This window comes from Labrus mixtus, chromosome 17 (genome assembly GCF_963584025.1).
Source record: "Labrus mixtus chromosome 17, fLabMix1.1, whole genome shotgun sequence".
Taxonomy (NCBI): domain Eukaryota; kingdom Metazoa; phylum Chordata; class Actinopteri; order Labriformes; family Labridae; genus Labrus; species Labrus mixtus.
The window spans coordinates 12,714,485-12,740,185 of record NC_083628.1 but is presented as its reverse complement, the minus strand read 5'-3'; the positions used below and the strand labels follow the sequence as shown (position 1 = coordinate 12,740,185).

At 40.7% G+C, this 25,701-nt stretch overlaps 1 protein-coding gene across 4 annotated transcripts; it reads left to right on the top strand.

Moving 5' to 3' along the window:
• Positions 1-854: 854 nt before the first annotated feature.
• On the top strand, positions 855-25,071 carry kcnn2 (potassium calcium-activated channel subfamily N member 2). Of its 4 annotated transcripts, XM_061061590.1 has the most exons (9): positions 865-1,949; positions 2,324-2,419; positions 12,943-13,361; positions 13,652-13,793; positions 14,266-14,376; positions 14,475-14,602; positions 17,453-17,460; positions 19,755-19,861; positions 23,057-25,071. In XM_061061590.1, the coding sequence occupies exons 1-9, from the start codon at positions 1,146-1,148 to the stop codon at positions 23,330-23,332; spliced, it is 2,091 nt and encodes a 696-aa protein (XP_060917573.1). In that variant the 5' UTR covers positions 865-1,145; the 3' UTR covers positions 23,333-25,071. The 4 variants fall into 4 exon arrangements, with proteins under 4 accessions (XP_060917571.1, XP_060917572.1, XP_060917570.1 ...); XM_061061588.1 differs by lacking the exons at positions 17,453-17,460; positions 19,755-19,861 and having other exon boundaries at positions 855-1,949; positions 2,327-2,419; positions 23,057-23,219; XM_061061589.1 differs by lacking the exons at positions 17,453-17,460; positions 19,755-19,861; positions 23,057-25,071 and adding an exon at positions 16,850-17,380 and having other exon boundaries at positions 857-1,949.
• Positions 25,072-25,701: the final 630 nt, after the last annotated feature.

The following is a 25,701-nucleotide window of genomic DNA, read 5'->3' as shown; positions in this document are numbered from 1 at the left end:
GAAAGTTAGCACATGATGGAGTGACTTTAAGCACCGCGGACAGCTCCGTCTCCATGATTCATTATAAAAATAGAAAAACTGAGCGTTCATGCAGCATGTCATGCATTTTTTTAACTTAGAAGTCATATATTCTGACTTTGCTTGGAGTCCTTGTTTTGTATTGCAAAAGATGTTCAGGTGAAGGAGAGGGAAACAGAGACAACTTCGTGACTCCAAGCAACAGAAGCAAAGAAATCAAGTGTGCATCCCTGACTTAAATCCCCCCACAAATACAAAAGCATAACTTCGATGTAGCCCAACAGCCCTAAGACTAAATTTGTTGCAGCTTCGACGCCAGGACGTGTGGATGATTGGGTTTCAGCCTATGCTTTATGCCTTCACTGCTGCTCAATCTCGGCCAGTAATTCCTCAGGGTGATATAAGTCTTCTACTCCATTAATAACGCAGCTACCAGCGGTCACATCAATCTGTGGCTGCAGACACGAGCCTACGGACATATAGGTGCTACAGGCCTCGCGCATTCACGTGGTCAGCCGCCGGTGAGCTGAATGGAAGCAGCAGCGGCGGCTTGTAAATCGGCGGTGACAGCGAGCTACGTGTGTTTCCTATGAAGTCAATAAATGGGGAATCAGTCAAAAATTTATGAATAGGATCTGGCAGGTGGGGTGTTCTGTGTAAATTAGATCAGTGAGAAGGAGTGTATCTCACAGTGCAGGGGTGTGTCGATAAAGTGACATTTAACAAGAGTTAAAAGGAGAAATAACTTATTTTCTATGGGTTTTATTCATACTTTTTAAACTCTCTTTTCTGGCTGCAGTTTCATAAATAAGCTCAGTTAAAGTCTTTGTAAAGGTAAAAGTGCAATGGGAATTCGAACACTTGAAAAAAAAAAGTGATAATTATGCTTAGTTTCTTGTTGATCCCAATGAATTAAGGCTGGACTTCAAAGCCCCCTAGTTGCAACCTTTTCATGACGTCGAGCCAGTTGTTTTGGTCCCCTCTGCCCAATCGGAGGCTCCGCTCACATTCTACCGGAGCCGAAATGGGTCTATTCATGCCGCGGCTCCGTCCTCCCGTAAGTACCACAACGCCCTTTGTCGGGGGCTCTGTGGTACCCGACTGCTGCTTTAAACAGCAGCACTGACATGGAAAGCCCATTGCAGCTGCACAACGATTTCTTCCCAGAGCAGCAGCAGCAGCAGCAGCTCCAGCACTGTAAGTACCAGCACTACTGCGGGCGCGAGGATCGGCTCGGCAAGCAGCAGCAGCAGCAGCAGCAGCAGCACGAGCACTGCTGCACCTGCAATAACTGCACCTGTGAGGCGAGGAAAAGCCTCGTCTTTCGTGGGACGTCGCCGACCACTGTGGGAACTTTAAGGACACCTTCGGAAACGTCTTCGAGGCAAGGCTGCCAGTACAGCGTCTGTGAGTTCACACCCTCTAGTCATGGTAGTTCATCCAGGAATCATCATCATCCTCACCATCAGCAGCAGTGCCGCGGTCGGCAGCGGGGCAGCCTGGGCAGCAGCCACAAAGACAGTAACTCCTACAATGAAATAGCCATGAGCAGCTGCAGATACAACGGCGGCGTAATGCGGCCGCTGAGCAACTTGAGCTCGTCCCGCAGAAATATACACGAGTTTGATTCTGAGTCCCAGCCTTTGCAGCCAATCTCCGCCGCGGATGCGTCGGACACTTTAGTATCAAAGCCGGAGAACAATTCAACCACCCTGATGCCTTACGCATCGGGGGACGTAGGGGGAGGCTGCGGCCACAGCGGCGGCAAATCGGGGAAAAAGAAGAACCAGAACATTGGGGAAAAGCTCGGGCACAGGAGGGCCTTGTTTGAGAAGAGGAAACGGCTCAGCGACTATGCTTTAATCTTTGGGATGTTTGGGATCGTTGTTATGGTTATAGAGACTGAACTCTCGTGGGGAGCCTATGGAAAGGTGCGTATCTTCTTTAAACCCATGCTGCCAGGAGTTGCTTTAGTAGCAAGAAATCACTTGAAATAGACAAAACTTCTGCTAAAAAAAAAAAAAAAAAAAGTGTATAAGCAAAGAAGAAGTTGTGGCACCCTACAAGGTGTCCCATGTAGTCACATTGTCACATGCAGGCCAAAAGGCCCACTGCTGTCCAGCCATGAAGGGGAACCACTAAAACAACAAGATAGTACATGACAGTTTGTTAGCTTAAATATAACTCACAAATATTCTGTCTTGATTTTGCTACATGTGTTTCAATTGCTTCTTTTTTGTGAGAATGTGTTTTTTTGCCATGCTGTTGTGTGTTGCTGGGCTTTAGTGTTGTTGCTCTTTTCCAGGAGTCCCTGTATTCATTAGCTCTAAAATGCCTGATAAGCCTTTCTACAATCATTCTCCTGGGGCTGATTATCATATACCATGCGAGAGAGATACAGGTAATGTACAAACTCCTTTGTTACTCTTTAACTGTCGGTGCTCAGCAGTCTGATCTTCATCTCACTATCTCCTCACATGTAAAATACGTACATTCATCTCTACATGTTTAGATGCTGGAGGATGTCCTAAAACATTTGGTGTCAATTACTATCACAACATTTACAGAAGTCAAAAAAAAAGTTTGTTTCATTTCAGTTTTTCAACAGAAAGTGTGATTTACTACTAAATTTTAACTTCCAGCGTAAATATTTTTGGAACTTCTTTATCTCTCAATTATCTTTTCCAAATCTTTACACACTTGTAGTTTCAGAAAGGACTGTAGAGGCTATTAGACGTCATAATTGGACTGATCCACATCTCTTTAACCCCACATTAACAGTTCGTCACATTTTGATTCAATTTAGTTACTCCTCGCAATGTTCAGTGGGTGAATATAGATTGTAAGGCTCCCCTGAGACGTTCCAACACTCGGACAGTTTTATGACCTTGCCTCAGAGCATTGTTACATTACCTTTCAGTTCTTTCTGCGCTTCAGCACTTGCATTTTTGTGGAACAGACACTGAATTAATGGTTTCTACTGAATGCGATGCATGTGGCCGGAAAGCTTTATGCATCAGATGCCTTCTTTTCCTTTTTTAAAAAAAAATGAAATCAACTTAAAAGGAAAACTTCGATGTAAAGAAGTCTGAGCAAGCAGTAAAATGTGGAATGACAGCATGTTTAATCATGTTAATGGATTTCCTTTTAAACAAGATGCTGATTTTTTTTAAGATGCCTTCAGCTAAATTGTGTGAGCTGATCCTTTAATTCTCAGGGTTTTTTTTAAATCAAAATGTAGAAAAAATGTTGTGTTACAAAAAGGACCTATATAACATTTGACAAAACCTTATACGTTATGCATTAGCTACAGCATTTCCATCAGCCTTGTTGGTATTTTTAGTGCTCCCAGGTCTCAGGGGAGTATCAGTCATTGAAATAGCCCGACAATAAAATGTGTCGCCCCCTTCAGATGTCTCATTGTAAACCTTTCTTTATGAGGGATGCTAGAAATGCACACACATCATTACATATTTCAATGCATAACACAAGTGTTTTCATTTCCCCTGCAGACACGTCCCAGGTAGCTGTTTGTATATTGCAAGTTTGCATGAGAGTATCACATTCATCCTTCCCCTCGCTCGGCCTCCTCGCCTCCTCTTCTAATCCTGTGTGAATTATTTAATTCATAAACAGAGACTTTTTAACCCCCTGTTTGTCTAAACTTTTTCCTTCATGCTAAATAATAAAGCGATTTAGTTGTGACTAATGTGTTTTGCGGAGGTGCATTTTTTTCACAGCAGGTTTCTACTTACAGAGTCTTGTAACAGATTGAGTAATATTGGTAATCAAGCCAAAGATTTATGTATACGGTCCTTGTTTGCAATAAAACCCCTTTAATGCTTAAGCACTGAATTGTACCAAACACTTTCAATGACTGTTTTTCTAATATTTTGTGATATAGCAGCACATCTGTGTTGCTGAATATGGTGATGATGGCACTTTCCAAGAGCCTGAATCCATTACTTTAAACATGAAAAACAACTGCGAGGCAATATCCTTTCATTCATTACAGTCAAACTGAAGTAGTTTTAATTTAAGCTCCACAACAAGCTTTTCCGTTCATTCCTTTAATTGTCAGTAGCTGCACATTTACCAAACAGGAGGGCTGTTTCAAACCTCTTTGATCCAAACTCCTCTGACAGTCATGTCGATACCGAAAACATTTTTCACCTTGGATAGCTCTCACTACACAATAAAGACATTTCCTCTTTTGCTGACCTAGAAAACTTTATTAAGGCAATTGTTTTCCTCAAAGTTGATTACTGCGATGCACTTTTTCGCCACACAGTCCATTGTCACACTGATTTATATATAGTTTATTCAAAGCCTGAAGCCTTTAAATGAATAAGAAACACCGCGTCACTGCGGTCTTACTCACCGCCTGCTACTTTGTGCGAGTTGATTTTGAGGTCTGTTTGCTAATTCATCAAGTCCCCTTTGGAACAAACTATCAGCAGCTTCCTGTAAAGTGACTCTGTCTGACTATTTAAATGCAGTTCCTAGTGTTTATACTTCAACTTCCACCGCACCAGCTGCTCCTTTCCTTCCCCGCCTGAGGGGCTTTTGTGCCTGTCATTGCTAGTCTGTCATTACTGGGTTCCTGCAGACTGACATATGTGCTTGCACTCACACACTCACACTCACGCACTCACACATGAAGACAAATTAATTCTACATCTATCAAGCTAATGACACCACATGTACACACAAAGGCTCTGTATGTGTGTGTTTCATTTTCCTCTCTCTCTGCTGCTTTTGTCATTCGTGTCTACTAATGATGTTATTTGGTTATTTTTGTTGTACATTTAAAGACACCATTCTCAACATTTCCATATTCTTTAAATAGAATAATCCCAGATGTATTTTTTATGCGTCGCCTACATTAACCATACTGCAACACCTCTAGTTTGGACAGAGATCAGACAGTGTTGTGCTTTCAGAGGCTAATGTAGCCTCCAGCTGCTAGCTTCTAGCAGAGATGAGCAGCAGGCTTTAGAGGACTGGAAAGCTTGCCTCTCGCTAAAGACACATTTACAGATTCTGAAAAAAAAAGTGTTGTCCCCTGCTCAAACTGGTGCCGACTCATGTGACATCACCTGAGGCAGTTTTTATGTCATCGCTCTGCTCTCTCTGGAGCCACAAGAAGGTCCATAGAATGTTTTTCAAATATAATGTAGCTCTTCCTTAAAACTTTAACAGATTTCATCGTGTTAAATAGGTGGTGCTTATGATTATAATCTGCACTCTGGTAGTTAATTTTAGTTAATTTCTCTGAACTCATTCAACTGTTTGCTTTAGGTTGAGCTGCTCTTGTAATAAATATACCTTGAAAAGTTTTTCTTTAAACCATTGCTGTCTGATGAAGTATTTGACCGTCCCTTCACTGGTTTGTACCCCAACTTAATGTTTCTTATGGTTGTACATTTTAGACTGTAGTGTTCTGTAATTGGTAAAGTGCTGATTTGTGCGAAAGTGCACTTTTCCATGTGTAAAAAAAAAAAGACTCCTGCAGAGAAATAGATTAAGCATTCACATCCATGTGTACTCACAGATGCCTGTCAGATGTAGAGCATAAGTCAGGATGATGAAATATTTTCCAACCACTTCTCGCCCCTTAAAACTGATTTACTTGTCAGACTCGGTAAGGACTTTGCCCTCTCGTTTTTATTGGATGTAACAACAGAAACTTTTGACAACTGAAACTCCAAAGGTCAGGTCAGACAGGATGGATGTTGGACACCAGCTGTCATTGAGTGTTTAGGGATACATCTGCTGTGATGTTTGACCTACTGAGCCAAGTGCATTAACAGCAAGAGACATGTTCTTCTGAATGTCCTCCGATTTGTCCCAACAAACCTCCAATTAAGAGGAACACTTTTAATGTCTAATCCTCCTTTGGATATATAGCATGATGCTGTTTCACTTTATAGTTCTCCTTGAAGTGTTATCGGCCTGATTCAGTCCCAATGATATCTTTTGTTGACAGCTGGCTTTATGCCCGAGTAATTTTTAGACTTTTTAGTTGGGTTGAGTTTGCTGTGTTGGCAGGAAGCTACTTACCGTACAGTACAAAAGGAAAAAGAGAGGTTAGAGTGTGTAGCTGCTTCATGACTTTGATTTGTCATTGTCAAAGACAAGCTGCAACATCTTTCTGTTCTCACTACTCAGACGGTTGATGAGTTCACCTTTTTCCAAAACAGACAGAAACTGACATCTATTTGAAAAGTTTTCTCTTTCTCTCACATCAAAGGCTTGTTGCCGAGGGGCATTTGTGTTCAGGCCATTGCTGTGTCGTACCTCGTGATGACAGTTCTGCTGAGTTTTCTTTAACTAATACAAAATGCTTTGGGGGGGGCCTTCCTGTCTTTGATGTGTACTTTTTGTGATAAAAGTCGGCACTGATGTGTCACAGTCACGCAGTGTTAAATTTTTTAATCTACAGAAAAGATAAAATAACAACACATCGGCCAAGCTAAGCCAGCGAAATCCTGCCAAAGTCAAAGTTGGCCCGTGCTTGTCAGACCGCCCCTGGGTGGTGCGTATGCTTCAGAGATATGGTGTAACTGCAGGAGACGCTCTGCATTTCTCACAGTGAAATCTGCCCTCTACCTGAGACTCCAGACGAGAGTCAGATAACCAGTGCTGGCTGGTGACCTCGATGTTTTCACTGAACGTAGATACTTTCAAGGGCAGAGGCAGCCAGAGCTGTGAATCCTAAAAATGGTTTATTCATGATTTCAGTCAATTGTGCTCTGCATGTTACTTTAAACATGCAGATGGTTAGAGACTTTATTCTGTGCAACTTGGCTCCAGCAGCAACACTTAAAGAAAGAAACATTTAGACAAGCTTTCACTTTAGTGGAGAGAGGATTTACTTTGCTTGAACAGTAGAATTAAAATGCAAATGTGAGACTTAATTTCAAAAACAAAAGCAAACTGAAACTGCAATGGCTTCAGATTTACTCAGCAAAGTGGCCTCTTAGTGGCTCGCTTTGATATCATAAATAAAGCATTGCATTAATGTCTAATTGGGCTAAACCTCTCAACCTAATTCACTAATGAGATCGAGCGATTTAATTCTCACTGACAAGATATATGTTCCCATCTCCACATTACACAGATTAAATATTGAGCTGGACTCCATTAGTTATATTGAACATAGTGAAACCAGTAACCAACCCAGCTTGCACCACAGGTGAGCCCCTCTGGGACTGATGCGGGACAGGGAATGATCAAAGGACTGTGCTGTTATCTCTAAACCTGACGTGAATGAAATTCCCCATAATGAAATTGTGGGTTCAGGCTTTGTGTTTGGAAAGCCCATTGAAAAACAAGCTGAATGTCTGAGAGAGGCCAGGCTGGATTTGTTCTCATTTTGATGGTCGTCTTATATTTTGTATTTATGGTGTAATAATAACTATTTGGGACATTATCTATCCTTTGGGGATAGCTATTCTGTTCCCCCAGGTTGTCCTGAAAAAATAGACGTATATAACACGGTTCTGCATTCCTCTGGTGAGAATATACATGCCTTTTTATAAACGAGACAAGGTGTTAAAAAAATGGGGAAAAAGCCTCAGTGTGGTTAATACTCTAGATTGAGTTTGCATATGCAAACTCTAGTGGTTAGCTTTAGCGAGGGGCCATTTAATACAAGTTGTCAGAGCTGGCGGCCCGCAAGTTGTATGGTGGAGCAAGCTGCTGGCATTATATCGAATAGTGCTAGCCATAGAGATGTGATTGCGGCTATGTGCTGTACAGGGAGCATTATTTGATGGGGGGGCGATTCCTCTATCGAGAAATATTCTTGCTCAAAATATTAAAAAGAGACAAAGAGTAAAGGAGTATCGAAAACACGCTTCCCCTTTCCTCACCCTGATAATGCAGGGAGTAGTGGTGTTTTTAAGTGATTCTGTACTGGAAGCATTGTTTGATGTGGGCTAAATGTCCATCGAGATATGCTTCCCCTGAAATCTTACACAAGAGAGTACCAAAAGTTGCTCGCCAAACCCTAACAATGCATATGGAGAGAGGAATTCTTTTTTCATTCTGGTAGCATTATTTGATTGGCGATACGGATAGCCTCTTCTATCATTTTGTTCTATGGTAAGTTCTTTTGACAAGGCAGCACATCTCGGCCAAACACCTGCTAGCGCAAAGCGTCAGCTAATTGAGAAGCCAGCTAACACAAGCGAACAGATACCGCAAGCAGATGGCTAATGCAAGCAATTGGCTAGCTCAAAAGTTTACACAAGTGCTGTGCTGGGCTAACACTAGTGGTTGGCCAATGCCAATGATAGTTTGGATTAGTGAGCCTAATCGGGATGCTTATGATTATTCAGCTAGATAACAGGCTTTTGACAACATGTTTTATCAATGGACTTCTTAGAGTGTCCTTTGCTTCAACAGAAGGCTAACATTCAGGTTCCATGTGTTTACAATGCATTTCTATGAAAATAAAAATAAAACAACGGTTCTAAGAAAATGTCCTTTTCCACCATATTTATCCACCATATTTTCTCCACTTGGAACCTCAATTGTTTGTTTCATGTTGTTAAAACTCTCCAGTGTTGTACAGCTGAGTGTTGTGCAGAGCCCAATTTGAACCTTTGCTAACAGGTTTTTACTGCGCTTACGTTCCTTTAAATTGGAAAATTTATTTCACCAGGGTGAGTTTGAATTATTTGTCAGGCTCCTGTAACTAATTTAAAAGTGTCTTGTCTCATCAGATGTCCGTTTTTATTTTTGACTCTCGGCATCTTCCCCTTCATTATATTTTGATGTGATTTAAAAAGCAGAGTTTATGTTTCTTCCAATGCTGATGTTGTTTCCTCCACCTCTCAGTCATAACTGTCTGTTTTGCTGCTAGCATGGAATATTTGATGCTCAGAGGTAAAGGGCCCTTGAGTATTGTATTTCAGGTCATCCATTACCATAATTGCTTTTACCAAGCAAGTAGGCTTTCCTTATGCAACCTGCGTGTAAATCTTTAATTACATTGTTTTGAGGCAACAAACTTTGTAACTGCTTTTGACAGGCCGGGTTTGTTGTTTAAAATGTAAAATAAAACGCTTCTTGTTCTGTGTGCAAACAATAGATTTAGCTGCATTCAGAGGCCTCATTCTGTAAGTAAGACGCTGAGGCGGAGTGGAGTCACAGCTTGTGTTTCCTAGTCTACATTACACTCTGTTGGAAAGGCCGAACAAGGCGAGCTGTGGTTAGAGTTACACACTTCTCTGACAGATGTCCGTTTGTTAAAGGAGCTCGGTGTCACTCATTTGATATGAACAACTGCCTCTGAAAATTTAATTCATGTGTTTTCTGTGTTTGGAGGGAACTTTGATTGTAGCTTTTAAATAAATATGAATGAGCTGCAGAGGCATTGTCGGGACGGTTGTAGCATTTGTTCAGGGACATGTGTTGGTTGTAGCTCTTTGTTTTTTTTTGCTGGAATGTGACAGTTTTTTGTCCGCTTACACTTCTTATTCAGCAGCTTTTGGGTGTATAATTAACTGAGAAGCTATAATTAGCACGTGTTGTGGGTTCAGTGTGTCAAAATTAAGCTAGCGGCGGTGGTTTCAAAGTGCCTTCAAAGCTGTCAAGCTGTACGAGAAGCACTCATGTATGTCTGTGAGAAAAGTATCAGTGCACAGTCCTATTGATTTTTCTAAGCGTCTTCTTTGTCCTTGAACATCATGAAAAGGGGCCTTTCTCTCGATGTGAGAAATATGACTATTTCAGCAATTTAATTTTATGTTAGGTATCACTGCTAAATTTACAATCAAGGTCGCTGATCCCATTAGCCTTCCAAGATTGGGACGCTTTTTTTTAACTTCTTTAATGAGAAATTCCAAATCAAGCTAAATGGGGAAGGGTTGGCAATGTGCCGAGTCGTGATGTGGGCCTCCAGTGTGCGGTGCATACTGTGAAAGTTTTATTTCTCATAAATTTTAAACCTGCTGTTTTCACTGATTGATTAATACATCCAGTAAATTTCAGATTTACAAGGATTGTTACTTTGACATAGAGAAAACTGCAACAACTCCATCATTTCTCAAATCAAATTTTAAGATTAATAATCCATTATATAATAAGAGGTGGTGCAAAAACAAAGAGTAAGGTCTTCTACCTGCTTTTTGCAAAGTGTCTCAAGATAACATTTGTCATTTGTTGTTCAAGATTGATTGATTGATTGATTGATTGATTGATTGATTGATTGATTGATTGATTGATTGATTGATTGATTGATTGATTGATTGATGATTGAATTTGTCTAGGCTTGCGAACTGCAACTGAGAGCCAATAAATTAACTTTTTATTAAACTTTTATTGAATAAGCAAACAGGGGTACAAGCAGCAGCTCTAAGGGGTCTCAGGGCTGACAATCTTAACTTCTCCCATTATTCAAAAAATAAAAAGCTCTTTGCTGAGAAGCAGAATCTTTATACATTTCGTAATTGTAATTCTCTTATAATGCAGGATAAAGTGTCATTGACCTCTCATCTTTAACAAAATACTGCCCTCTTAAGAGAGTTAGTGTCAAATCTATGACTACACTTAAGATCGACATCTAAAACCTGAAACACTGACCCTATAGGCAGTACTAAAAAAGTCTGATAAAGAGACTTGATTTTATGTGTTCTGCATAATTTGAAACGTAGATTTAAAATCCAAGGAACGCACAGAAACTCCACAATGTTGTAGATGTTACTCTGAATCTCTTTTTGTTTGTTTGTTTGCAATAATTCTTTCAAAAACCTATGACATTAAATATAAATACGAGCCATGAAAGAATGAAGGACCACTTTCCTCACAGCAAAAAGAAAAAAAAAATTCCATAACCCTTATCCTTTTCTGACCCCACCTTTCCCTTTAATATTCCCTTTTTCTGCACTTCAACGTGAAATATTTATTAAATTCTTCTTCATGCCTTCAGGTAGCTGTGAAATAGGACTAAAGTCACGACGAAAATCTAAACGGCAGACTTTAAACATTAAAGCTGAGCTGAGAGATGAACCAATCTGTGCACAGTCTGCTACACTGTAAGCGCAAACATTCATCTGTGTGCAAAGTACATTTAAAATCCAGAGAAGTCACTGGACACTGTATTATTCAATGCTAAGCATATAACAGAGGGTTTCCCCCACAAAATGTAATCATGTGCAGTTTTTCTTTCCCCTGCAGTGGTGGTGGTGGTGGTGGGGGTGGGGGTGCTTCTGCTCTCGTGGCAAAAAATCAGCCGCCGGGAAACCTTGCTTGAAATTGCTGACGGCAACATTTTGTGAGATATCTACTCTGGGTTGTGACGGCTCGTACACAGATGGAGACAGACCTTGAGGTTATTGAGTGTTTATAGCAGGAGCAGCTGTGGAGGAGTATCAGTGTGGCGTGTCAAAAAGAGGAATCATTTGACGAATACCGGGAGCTAATACAGTTTGATAGTGTTTAATCCTCGACCTGTAGCAGCAATTCTAAAACCCTGTGAGGGGAGGAAGATGGAGATAGTGAATCCAGGACTATGAGCATGATCGGGGATCACAGTGGCAGGGTGGAGATGGCGGTCATGGGCTGAGCCGTTAGTTCAGGGTGAATACACAGAGCCGTGAATCTTCTGATAGCTTCAGATTGGAGTGAAAGGGATGAAGAGGAAGGAGGGGATGAACATGAGGTGGCCACGTGAGGAAGCGGCTCTTTATGATATAGTACGGGATGGAGAAGAGTGATGAGAGGTGCAGAAATCCGCCCACACTGTAGTCCCCGGTGGGACGGCCTGCCTTCTGGCTGGGGTGACCAGGCGACCAGAACTTAATGCTAATGTGAAGGCGGCAGATGTTCCTATCAGCATAATGCTTTGAAGTTGAAAATGCTTACTGCATGATGCTAATGTAACACTTATTTTGTTAATTTTTTGTAGGCTATCTGAAAGCAGTGAGGGAAACAAAATCTAGGCGGGGGAGATTTGTCGCAGTATTGAGTCCTGGTGCGCTATAGTCACATATACAGTAAAACGGTCTTTCCCAAAAATCACAAACCTACCATTTCTTGATATTAAATGGCGCATTTTGATCCCACAGCTCGAGATAATAGCTTGAGAAAGCAATGTCAATTTTATTCATAAGGAACATTTAATTAATGGCTCAATGTGCTTTACATTTGTGGTAAAACAGGAATAGAAGAATTAGCAACTGCTTCCATTATCATGAATAAGATAACGCAATCAAATCAATAATGTAAGCACCCAACTTACACACAACACAGCAATCAAACACCTAAAAGCATAAAGAAAATCAAATACAAAAAAAACAGAAAAAAACAGCTGCATATACAAACAACCACACCGGTGATCACAAACACACACAGAGTGACTTTTTGTTCACTCTGGAGTTTAAGTTTAAAAGTAGAGACAGTGATGAAGGACCTCGGGTCAGTAGGCAGGTGGTGTGTTTTCCAATGTCTAGTTTTATTCATGACTCAAGTACCCAAAGATAATTATTTGTATTCAATGTGCCATGTATCTTTCAAAGAGCATCTTCAAATATAATGATTTCAGAAGTTGGCATATAGAGTCTGCCACTTTTCCTCATTTTTTATTCAAAAATAGTTAGGCCATTATTTTTTTCTGACAGTCAGTTCATTTAAAATGTGTTTAACACTCATCTTGAGTTCATTCCTACCTTCCTTTTGCAACAATTTTTCTTTCATTTCATTTTATTTTAGTCAAAGTTTATTCTGTTGGAAATGGTCCATAAAAACTCAAGTCTTAAGAAAATGTGACTCAAAAATGTGATTTAATGACTGGAGGCTTTTTGTGACTTATTGTTAATGAGCTTTAAAGATTTCCTGTAGCATGCTGTGTCACGATGATGAAAATGTTAGATGCCTTTCACCCTCACGCGGCCTCACCGTGCCCTTTCCTTGCAGTTATTTATGGTGGACAATGCGGCTGATGACTGGAGGATAGCAATGACATATGAGCGCATCTTCTTCATCTGCCTGGAGATCCTGGTGTGTGCGATCCACCCCATCCCAGGGAACTACACCTTCACCTGGACGGCACGCCTGGCCTACTCCTACGTGCCATCCAAGACGGATGCGGACGTGGACATCATCCTGTCCATTCCCATGTTCCTGCGGCTGTACCTCATCGCTCGTGTCATGCTGCTGCACAGCAAGCTCTTCACGGACGCCTCGTCCCGCAGCATTGGGGCGCTCAACAAGATTAACTTCAACACGCGCTTTGTGATGAAGACCCTCATGACCATCTGTCCCGGCACTGTGCTGCTGGTGTTCACCATCTCGCTGTGGATCATCGCCGCATGGACTGTCAGAGCCTGCGAGAGGTGCCAGGATCACTTTCTCATGCTATGCTGCTCTGCTCAGCATGAAACATAGATAAGGCGTAAAAATAGATAATGTACACCCATCTACACTCACTCTGTGTCTGAGCATTAAAGTAGAAAGATTTACTAGATTAAAGCCCTGCAGTAACCTGACAAATATTCAGTTATATGCACAGAATTACATTCAGTTTTCTTCTTTTTTTTCAGAATGAGATAAAATAAGGTTGGGTGCATGAGTTTTGTCAGGTACCTCAAAGCCTTCAACCCATTGCATCTATTATTTATTACAGGTATCATGACAACCAGGACATAACCAGCAACTTTCTAGGAGCCATGTGGTTGATCTCAATCACGTTTCTTACCATTGGATATGGGGATATGGTCCCAAACACATACTGTGGGAAAGGAGTCTGCCTCCTGACTGGCATCATGGTGAGAAAAGCCGTTCTTAAGACAGTGTTACTGTTTTGAAAAGATAGTTAGAAAATATGCTTCCAGTGTGCTAACAGTTGTCATCTAAATGTCAACTTTTATTCATGGAGAGATTATTTCAGGACACCACATTTACAATAGCATTGAGTCGACTACGTCTAAATCTAGACAAACAGAAATGTCATCCAAGAACCAGAGAACGGATCCTCAAATAGAGTGCCATTTATTAAATGGTAAAATAAAATGAAGGTATGTTTGAAAAAGCCTTTTAATAGGATAGAAAAAAGGAACTCATTTAAACATTTACAACTACGTTTTTGGATGTTAAAACGAGTTTCTTAAATATCCTAAAATTAAATGTGTGTATTGATTTTAATGAGGTTCTCTTTGGTGTTTCAGGAGTCAGTTGTACTATTATTATAAGCAGAAAAAAATCCACATTGTTAATCTGTTCCTGTCCCTTCAATGACAGGGTGCTGGCTGCACTGCCTTGGTGGTGGCTGTGGTAGCAAAGAAACTGGAATTAACCAAAGCTGAAAAACATGTTCACAATTTTATGATGGACACCCAGCTAACAAAAAGAGTGAGTGGAAGCGACTTTATGGTTGTCGATTTTTGGTTTACAGATATTCTAATTCTCCGCTGTCTTTCTCAAATGTGTCCCTTCTTTTGTAACATTAGGTGAAAAACACAGCTGCGAATGTTCTCAGGGAGACGTGGCTCATCTACAAGAACACCAAACTGGTGAGGAAGATGGACCACGCCAGAGTCAGGAAGCACCAGAGGAAATTTCTCCAAGCCATTCACCAGTAGGTAGCTCTTGCTGTTAAGCCTGACTCACCTATGTCCGTCTAATCCCTTGTATCCAGCAGTGTGTTGACTTGACCTGCTGCAACCTGAAATCTGAATTGTTTGACACCTGTAGCAAAAAATATGTGCTGATGATTATTGTACATCACAACCTCGTTTCACCTGACTTTACTAGCGTTACAATTTCCAATGTGATAGTGGTTTGGCATGTTGATATTGCATCTGAAAGACTGGCCAAAATATGCAAGGGGACCCTTTATCCAACAATTTATCACTCGTTTATTAAATACAGAGAAATGGGCGCCATTGGGAAACTTGCATGTCTTATCCATATTAAACATTTATGTCCCTGAAATCACAATGGAATTACCTTGAAATACCTTGAAAATATTTTGAGTTACTGAATCCAAAACAGTGTGATATTGATCGCTGACCCTGTCATGCATGGGACATAGGTTGATGTTTATACTCTCAGTGATGCAATAGAGTTTATTGTGATTTCATTTGTATTAAAAAAAAACACAAAATTGTCTTCATTAAGCTGCATATTCAAAATGTGTAAAATGCATATTTTTCATGATTAGTGAAAGTTCATGAAAGTCAGAAAAATGTCCCTTAGGTTTGAATAAGTTGTTGGAAAAGTCAGTGCTTCAGCAGCCTTAGTTTTACAGAAATATTTCTGCACAAAATTAAAGGTTTCCTCCAAATAATCTCAGTTTACAAGTTCCACAGCAGCGTGATATTGATCCCTCTCTCTCTCTCTCGCTCACCGTTATTTGTCAGATTGACCCGCGTGTCTCTCCTGTGTGCATGCTGACCTCATGGCTGACACATCGGGGTGTACTTTTCTAGCTGGTGGGACACTCACCTGTCAGCCAGTCTTTTAGTGGGTCCCCAAGGACTCCCAGAGTGCTAGCTACCTCCAAAACAGTATCGATCCTAGCCTCACCTCGCTCTTGTTTTTCTGCAACTTACAGTGCTTACAGGCACATTCAGTCTGTGTTTTTTTTTTACAAACTTGCATTCAAATCAGTGATTTATAAAAATAAGAAACAAGATATGTAATGATTGTGTTATTATGTAGCTTTATGCTCAATTGAATTGCCCACCTTTTGTATGTTTATGTGCTTTCTGTGGTTTATGTATGTACATGTGGTCTCCTGTGCTCAACTTTGATTTGCTCATGAATCGTTTGAACATGCATTTATGTTTAAAATGCATTAGGATCTTTGATTATGAGGAAGACAAGAACAAAATCTGTCTGCTGCTGCTGCTGCTGCTGCTGCAACCTGCATCCAGATTTGTGTCGTTTAATAGCCTTTTGTCATGGTTGCTTAGTCGAGTCATTACGTCCCCCGCTGTCGCATTCAGGCGATTTGCAGCAGCGATGACAGCGACTCGTGTCTCCTGTTCTTTAGGACAGCCTAATAATGGAAATCCCCTCTGAGCTAAATCTATAAAAAAGCAGATTCAGTAGGGAAAAAGTCACGTTCAGCTCTGTGTGCAAGGACAACTGCTCAGCATGGTGTCAACATCCTCCCGTCACACCTTTATCTTATAAAGGTTCTGTTTTGTGGTGTGTTCACAGGCCTTAGCTTAAGGGTTTTTTTTTTTTTACTTTTGCCTGTAGCCAGTTTACAGGCTGTGATGCATCAAGTCTGGATTGAGATGAAAACAGGACAGGAAGCGAGAAATTCACTCAAGTGGAGGGATGGAAAAGGCCCACAGCTATCCTTGACCTGTCACGAGGCGATAGTAAACATCAAATCAGATATCCCTGTGTCTGTTCCTCGGGGTCAAAGCTGCTTGAAAAACTTTCTCTGAGGTCTGAATCAGTCACCAGGAAGGACGCAAGGCGCAAATTGTTGTTAAATGGAGCCATCGGCTTCTGTGAGGCGCTGCCTGTGTGGGTGAATGTTTTCCCAAGTTAGCAGGAAGGTTGTTTTGATTTACTCGACTTCTGATAAACAGGACTAGAGTGGGGGGGAAAGGGATTAAAGTGCAGGCAGAGCTTCAGCAGCTAACACAAGATGATAACACACCACAGGTTGCAGGGAAGAAAAGTTAAGAATAAACAGTTGCTGCTGCTCAGAGGTGAGCTGTCAGAGCAGAGATGAGGGTTACAGCAGCCAGACGTGAGCAAACACATTGTGCCATCTGAATATATGTTAATCTGATATTGTAATAATTCATTTGTCTACTTCATGTTTCCTTTTTTTCCTACTTGTGTCGACACTATGCAATAGAGCTCGAAAGTAAGTCTTCGCCTCACATGTAGATACAGACCTGTTGTGTGCATGCTAATGAGAGCTTGTCCTTCGACCCAATAATGTGACTTAAAAAAAATTACACTCCCTCATTTGATAAGTGAAATTCATGCCATGAAAAAATGACTGACAAAAAGATACGACCATAATTCTGATATATGATTTCATTTAAGATGCTGCACATGTTTTTAATAGACATCTGTTTCAATAAAATACACATTAGTCTCACATTATCACCTAGATGTTCAGCATTTGTGTTTCAAACGTCTTTAAATATCCAGCACAAACAGCTTTACGTCTTATTATTGACACATGCTGCACACACCCACGGTTGCATACAAAGTGAATTTCAATTATCGGTGATGGAGGGTGTTTTTCTTTCCATTTCTGCATGGATGTGATGAGGATTTGATCTTTAATCAGAAAGCCACTGATTAAACTCCAACCAACTGTGCTTTCACGTACCGAAGGATGATGACTAGAGCCTCTCCAGGACACAGACCTGCAGTAGCACAAGTATTTAATCTTTAATATCCCTCAAGTCATGTTCTACAACTCAGCAGTCATGCTTATTCAGATCAGGGCTCGGGGTCATCTTTCGGCGTGTGGAACCATTGTTACGCCTGTTGCTACATTTGCAGCCACATTTCCTCGATTTTTCTCTGTTGGATGACACAGAAGCAGAGACGATGATCCGCTTGCTATCATGGCTGGTTAGCAGCATAATAACACTAACATACAGAGGTCATGCATTAGTGCATTAGCAGGGTGAGCATTCTGCACACCCTGGGTCACTCACTTGCTTAGTTTTACCACTACATAGGCGCTGTGTTACAGTATGTAGCAGATGTTAAGTCAGGTGTATCAGCGCAGTCAGACCGGCCCCTTTGGGAATGGTGTCCCTTTACATCCACAAGGTTGAAGTTGGAAACATGACAAGACGTGAGTGCTTGTTAGCTCAGAGATCAGTGGATTGAAGAAACGGGAAAGTGACCTCAGAGGAAGGTCAGAGTAAAAAAAACCCAGAGAAATTCCGCTTGAGCCAGAGAGGCTTCACATGTGACCGACAGTTTGTAGCCTTCAACGGGGGCAGAAAGTAGAAAAAGAAAAGAGGTAGCAAAATGTCCATTTAACTTAACACATTTTTTTGTAAAATTAGGCAAACGTATAGGACATCAGAAGGAAGTCCAGAGGGTGAAAAATCGAGCGGAGCACTAACTGAGATTGCCCTCTCTGATTTAGTGTGGTATTGAAAAGCTTAGCATGGCCGTTTTTTTTCACCTCCTGATGAATAGCAAGCAGATTTAGAGTGCCCATTCAAAAGGAGAACTGCCCGTGAGGAGTGATTTAGGGAGATACAGAGACACGTGGACCAATAAACGCAGGGCGAGCATAGGCCTCTTCATCATGAACTTGAGCTGCCCTGTTCTTTGAACCCCCATGTGACGGCTATTGGTCATCCAACTGTGAAATGTCGAATTAAAACAGGTCTTACATCAACTACTGACTCATGTAACATCGAATATATATGTTTTCTTTCACCTTTTTAGTCAGTCTATCTCCTATTTTTCTTTTGTTAAAGACTTTAAGAGTGCAAGTGCTGTTTTGCAAAAGTATTCTGTACCTGTTTTTGGATTCTGCTCTGTATGAGGCGTTTGGGTCCTGTCAGGACATCTTGGTTTCCTTTAGAGATTCCTGTGGCACCCTCTGTTGGTCTAACCTGTCATCTTCGCTCCACATCTGCCTGTCTTCGGGACACAGACAAACGATCCTGCATTGCATGAGAATGGGTGCATCTGAGCCAATTAGCAGACTCCCAAAGGCCCCCTTTAAATCCCTCCTCTATCGTCATTAGTTGGTCTTCGATTCACGTTCAACCTAATGATCACCTCACATTCATCCATGTCTCGGTTATCATATGTATTTTAAAATCAAAACCTGAACCTGACATCCTGTTATCATTCTGTGTTTTGCACACAGTTTAATTAACAAAGCATGCGTGGGTGATTCAGAAAAAAATAATTTAATATCTTCAAACCACGTGAGGTCGACACTCCACAATACTGCACCGTTGCTGTTTTTGAGCCCCCGAGAGGAGGAGTAAAAACAGGCTTTGGAAGCCCAATTAAACAGGAGATGTGAATTATTTAAGCGTGTCGTATGGAGTAGGTTTGATATTTCTTGCAGAGCTTACGAGCAAGCATTGGTTGCTGACAAAGTGGGCCATATAGAAGGTTATTTTATCTGGCAAGTCTCCTGTCAATGGAAAAACAAAGCCCCTTTTCTACAATGCAATATTTAAAGGATTTCTTCAGACATTTTGTAGGCATTTTCTCAATTCTGATGCCCATTTTTTTTATGTTTGTACTGTCTAAAATGGGATATAGTCGACATACAGTAGCTGCTATGCAAAGGTTAAACTTTAGTCACTGTGTTTACATGGATTAATGTTTGATATCTGTGGCTTTTGACCAACTAAATTATTCATAAAGAGAGAAAAGGTTTAGTTTAACCGGAAAGAGGAATTCAAAGGTACAAAAATGACCTTTTTTTCCGTTGTAATCTTTTGTTGTAATCTTTTCCTCTACTTCATTTTGGGTAGAAGTAGACCTAAATGATGTTAACGCTGCATATTTAGGTGCTCTGGTACTGTATGAGTCTTCCACGTGCCTTTTAGCCTGGTTGTACAGTATGAACAGGTTGAATAGGATACAGAGCTGGTCTTTTCCCCCCTTTGTGGTCTCCTTTCCACTTGCATGCAGCTCAACCAAACAGACTGCCCCTTGCATTTTCTACACACATCCTGTGCATGTCCTTTAGGAGTGTCCTCCGTGTGTATGCCTCTGTGTGTGCACAAATTTCAATGATACAGCCATTCTTATAGCGTTCATTCATTGGGTTCTGAATGGTCTTGTGTTCAGATTGAGAAGTGTTAAAATGGAGCAACGCAAGCTGAATGACCAAGCAAACTCACTAGTGGACCTTGCTAAGGTAAGCTAGACTAACAGTCTACTGCTGCATTGTACTTTAGGATAGATCCTGATAAGTTTCTTTCCTCTTTGTGATTTAATTCAATGCTTTATATGGGTTTTTTTTCTCAAAGTCTACAGGTGTCAAATAAACAGACAGGCTGTTCAAAAGGTGGTTAAAACACAATCTGTGTGATGCTTCTGGTTATCCGGATTCACCTGAGTTTCTGAAATAATGACTTTATTTTATTTCACAGTGTAAATTACTCGCCCCAGGACATGTCTGTGAGAAATTTACTGAATGAGAGTAACAAGAACCCCCTTTGAGGCTGCATCGCTTTTCACCTTACGTATCCTCTGATGTTTGTCTCCAGATGCACTAAACAGTAGTTGACGAACCTTAGGGAAAGACCAGGCAGCACGCCAGCCTGACACAGCAGAAACACTAACCTGGAAAGGGAGACACAGTGTGATCTGATGATTCAGCCAGAAGTAGAAAGGCAGAGGGAAAAAAAAGAAGGAGAGAAAGGCTTTGACATTCAAAAGTACACCACAGTCAAACTGGATTCAGGCCAGTGTGTCATGAAAAGTAACAATTAATATTGCCCGGCTGCTTCATGCTGTAAAGCAGCAGTGCGAGCTGGGATGTGACATTGGAAAACGGTGGCCTGTTCCCAGTGCAGCTCGAATGGACTTTCTAATGTTGCTATGTGAGTCTGTTGCCATAGGAGGGCAGTGTAGCATCAGTACCTTCAGTTTCACAGAGGAAAAATTAGGGCTGAATGTATCACTGGCAGCTGCACTGCCACTGCAGTGCAATGTGAAATTCCTCCGATTCCAGTGTATTCCCGAAACATATTGTCTCCTTTAGAGTATATTAGTATTAAAACATCTTTATCATTAGCATCAATATTATTATTAATGTGACATGTGTGATGCATTGCTTGGATGAATGCTGTTTCAGGCTGGATTACTTGTCTCAGAAGTGCTGTTTAATACAATCTTCTCTCTGATTTTTTTAAATTCTCCCATACTCTTGTCCAGAAAATAATCAAAATTGTCTATCGGAGGTTAAACTGTACAGTTGAAGTTGGTCTATACTAATCATATACACAGAATATATATGTACTTGCTCCATTGACGTCATCATCATACCTGCCCTCCTCATTGTCTACCAGACCTGTCTCCTTGGTCTATGACATTTCAAGCCCTCAGTATTCAATGTTTTCATGTTTTTCAGATGGGGACTGGGCTTGGGTTATTTCAGTCCAAATATGAAACTATATATCTGAAAGTCATTTATTTCTTTGACAGAGGTAGAAAAATAAATTCAAGCAAGATGATTTGTCCATGCACTAAAGACTTGGGTTATCTAATCAATATCAAGTGAGAGGGAATGCTGTTCTGCTTAATATAAGCACAGCTGTTTACAGTCATCTGTCTGTTTCTATTTACATGCAACCAGTATAAAGAAAATAGTATGTTGGCAGTTGCTATGGTGATCTGTATGTTGATTGATCTAGACAAAGATCATGTTCTGAAATATGAATCATCAAATTAAATATGTATGGTCATTTCGAACACCTAAGGAGATACTTGAAGTGAAATGTCCCAGGGGCGTTACACTCTATATCATCACTCATGGACTGACTCTAGTCTTTAACAGAGGGTAGGGAACTACATGTTTTTTGTTATGACATGAAGTTGCCTATGTATATGTTGAATTGCATTTGTGATCCTCTCTAAAATAAGGAGAAGATTAGTGTGTTTTTTAAAGTGAACTCCTTGCCTCCACTAGCTGCCAGGTCGAGCAGTATCAGTGCTACTTTAGTTCTCACTGATTCACATAAACAACCTATCCCATTATTGCCACCTCGAATCAGAACAGGACAAGGTAGGTGATGGATGGTGTCGCCTCTAGGCTGCCAGGGATTATTAGTCCTCTGCTGAATAAACCTCAGAATCCGCCCTCCAGCAGCATCACTCCCACATCCCAAATGTGGCACAGATTTCTTCTAGTGTCTGTTTTTGAAGACTGAACCACACGACTTTAAAAGCAGCTTTTGGAGTTTATTTTTATACATCTTTGAAGTGTTGGTTGATGCATCTAAAGAGCAGAAAACATCATTGTAACATCATCACACTCCTTTCATGTCTCTCTCCTCAAGGTCATGATGTAATGTACTCTGCAAGAAACATCAAATATTGTAAACTGTTCATAAAACAGAAACACAACCTTTTCTGTCAGAAGAGTGCTGGTTCCCAAGGTCGAAAGTGTATAGCATTCAAATAACTTAAACTGATGATCGCCTTCATTTTTCATATCTTTGAATTTACTTTTCTGCTTTCAGCATCTGCTCCCCCAAGATAGGAAAGGTTGCTTTGAAATATCAGCAAACCAAATTGATTACATTGACTTTACAGCTGTAGCGACATGAAACCTTTACTTTGACTTGTAAAAGTTGATTTGTCATTTCAGCAGTTTTCATGCTAACTACTGATGTTTTCACGAATCAAATATCCCTTTCAATATATTTCCCATGCTAAGATTAAAGGATAGATCCACATAGTTTTAATATCTTGAAACAATACCCACATACATTATGATGAGCTAACCATTGTCGGTATTACTCCTGTTCTCTACGAGTTCTCCTGTTAAACAGATTTTATTCCTTGTGGTTTCTCTATTTTTAGAACAAAATTCCCTCTTTGTTTTTTGCCCCTTCAACATTGAAATACAAACACATTTCTGTGATTTATACTGCTGCATTTGCATCTGTGACATTCAGAAAATGATCCCTTTCCCCTCAGTACAGAGAGAAGGAATAATTGCAACAATTGATGCCTTTATTGTACATACGGGTATGGAAGAATTGTTTTCAAACAGACTTGAACAAATTTAGTTATCTTTTAATTGTTTTTGTGTCAAAATTGAAAAGCTGGCAAAGCTGTTCTATATATAAGTGCTTTTTGGTCTGTAGTCTGAACAGATAGTGTTGAGAAACAGAGTTTCAGAATATGAAGCTCTTCTATTTCCTTTCCTCTGCTTCTCAAAATGAACATTTTTAACTGCTTTTTTATTAAAGTGTTGAAGAAGCCTGTGTTCTTTTCTGCATTCCGTTGTGTTAATAATTGGGCACATAAAGCATTATTCATCAAACATTGCCCTCATTTGTAAAGGACTGATATTAAGTGTATTTCCTGTCCCCTGTTCCAGACTCAGAACATCATGTATGACATGATATCAGACTTGAACGAGCGAGGCGAGGACATGGAGAAGAGGATCGCCCTGTTGGAGACAAAGCTGGAGACTCTTCTGAGTAACTTGCAGGCTCTGCCAGGACTCATCAGCCAGGTGATCAGCCAGCAGCACAGGGACTTCCTGGAGGTGCAACTCCAGCCTTATGACAAACACAGCCCTGAGCGCTCGCAGTCTGTGTCGAGACGGAGGTCGTCCTCCACAGCACCGCCCACATCCTCCGAGAGCAGCTAGAGTCCAAGGGGAACGCCTCCACGGAAGACTTTTGCCATCATATGGCCAAGTTGCATTTATCGTAAAGCCTTATGGTTTCAATAAGTATTATCCAAAATTCTGATGACAGAATCCTAGATACTGGGGACAATGCATTTTAATGGATAACTTCATGCTATTGTTTGTTTTTTATTACCTCAAAAGGTGTTGTTATCCTTGCTCTGGTGACATGACCACAAATAATGGCGCTTCCCTCAGTACAAACTAAAAGGCTTATTGATAGGGGTACGACCTGAGCTCTACTCCATCTCTATGCAGAGATAGCCAGTTTTAGATGGCGAGATGTGAAACTATTGCACTAAAATAGTGCTTCTCACAGGCTTTGTGCTTCTGTAGGCTGGGTTCAGTTTCCTGAAAGCAAACTGAGAAACCACTGAGTAAGTCAGGGAGCATGACTGTGACGTTGAGAAAAAGTGCTGGGTTTGATGGACTGGAGTGAACTGACACTGGAGGACAGATGAAAATTGCTCCTACACACAGTCACTTCAAAAGCTTGAAATGAGGAAAAAAAGCATATATCTTTTAGGTTAGAAACAGCATCAACTATAGCGGTTTCCTTTTGCAGAGTGCCCCTGTAGAATGACTATTTTTTGGGGGGCACTCTGCAAATAATTTAATCCTCTAGTCAAAATGAATGCATCAAAGTCTGTACTTGCACTTACTTTTTAATCAATGCACTTCAATGCTGACTGACGTATGATATAAAGATGCGTTGCTCATTAAAAGAAGAACATTTGAAATGTTTGGGCATGGGTTTATTATCGTCAATTCTCAAGTTGTGGCTAGTGTTGATGAACAAAGTTAAAGCCCTTTTTTTCCCCCTGTGTTTCGAAAAGAAGCATCAACAAAAACCTGTAGCGATCTACAGAATTATACTGAGTGATCACAAACTCAGTTTTGACCTCATGTCTTGCTGTGTCTCAGCTCCTGTCCATCCTCCCTGTGCTATTTATGCTTGCTGTCACCTCAGCTGGGCAACAACAAAATGCTGAACAACAACTCGCTGAAACCGTATCTACCTTTTAAAAAGAAAAAGCCTATTTTTGTATACTTTGATGAGGACAAGCACACCTCCAACTAAACAAAGAGGATGTATGAAGTGACAGATTCAGCATATCTAGCATATGGTTTCATATTTCTTGGGCCGGAGTTAAGGTACACAAGTTGTTTATTTTGTTCTTTCCTGAACTTGATGACGGACTATTTAAATAATTGCATTATCCTACAGATTGCATTTATTTTTTACAGCAAATACTTTAGATGAAGCTGTTGGCTGAGCTGGAAGAGCAATATTCAAGCGCAGAACTGGTAAACCTATCTACAGTGGCTGGCATTTATTAGATTTTAGATCAAATGGCAAAAATGAAATAAAGATATTTAAATTTGAAATATCCTGTCAACAGTCTAACTCCATATCAACTGTGTGTAAAGCCCTGATGTGGCCAATATACCCTCTAGACGTTACTCACTATATAAACATAGTTGTTAATGCAACCTTTAGCATAGCATGGGTCAGAAAACATCTGGTCAACTCAGCAGCACTGATCTTGTTCAACCAGCCCACCCTCTAACCAATAGGTCAATCAGATGGTCAACAAAACGACAGATGTTCAGTCCACAAACTTTGGCAAACCAATGAGAGATTATACTGTATGCGACTTAAACAATAAACAACTAAACAATAAAAATATATAAAGTGAGAGGCCTGTGTCCATCTTCATTGTGCTGAAAAAGACATTTTAATATGTGATCATTCACATGTATATCAACTGCATTAATAGATGTGGGCTATATTGTCGGTGGCACCAGAGGCGCTGCTTGTCAACAGGCAAGGCAGGCAACTGCTTGGGGCCCCAGACCAGTAGGGGGCCCCTGAGAGTTGAAAAACTTAAACCAAAGCAGTGGCACAAAAGGTGAAAATTTTGCAGGACATCAGAAAACCTCCATTAGGGGTCCCCATCTGACAGCACTCACTCTTGTTGCCCTGCTAAGCGTTGCATATTATAGATGAGAAAACCAAAGTTTGACAATGAAAGTCACCAAAGAAACATGAAGAGGAATTAGCCGTCTATGGGAGAGAGAAAAAAACAGGAAAAAAGAGGAAGCGTTGGCTGGCAGACGTAATACACCGGTTGGAGGGTCCCCCAATTGATTTTTGATTAGGGCCCCAACAGGCTCTAGAATCGCCACTGGGTGGCACTCGTGTATGATTTATTATAAATCCAACTCTCTTTTGCAAGAGAGTTTGATTGTGTGTACTTCTACATGTGTTTCTGTGTGTATAACACACAGTCACAGGCTGTTCCCTGTTCTTTACTAAGGCTAGAGTG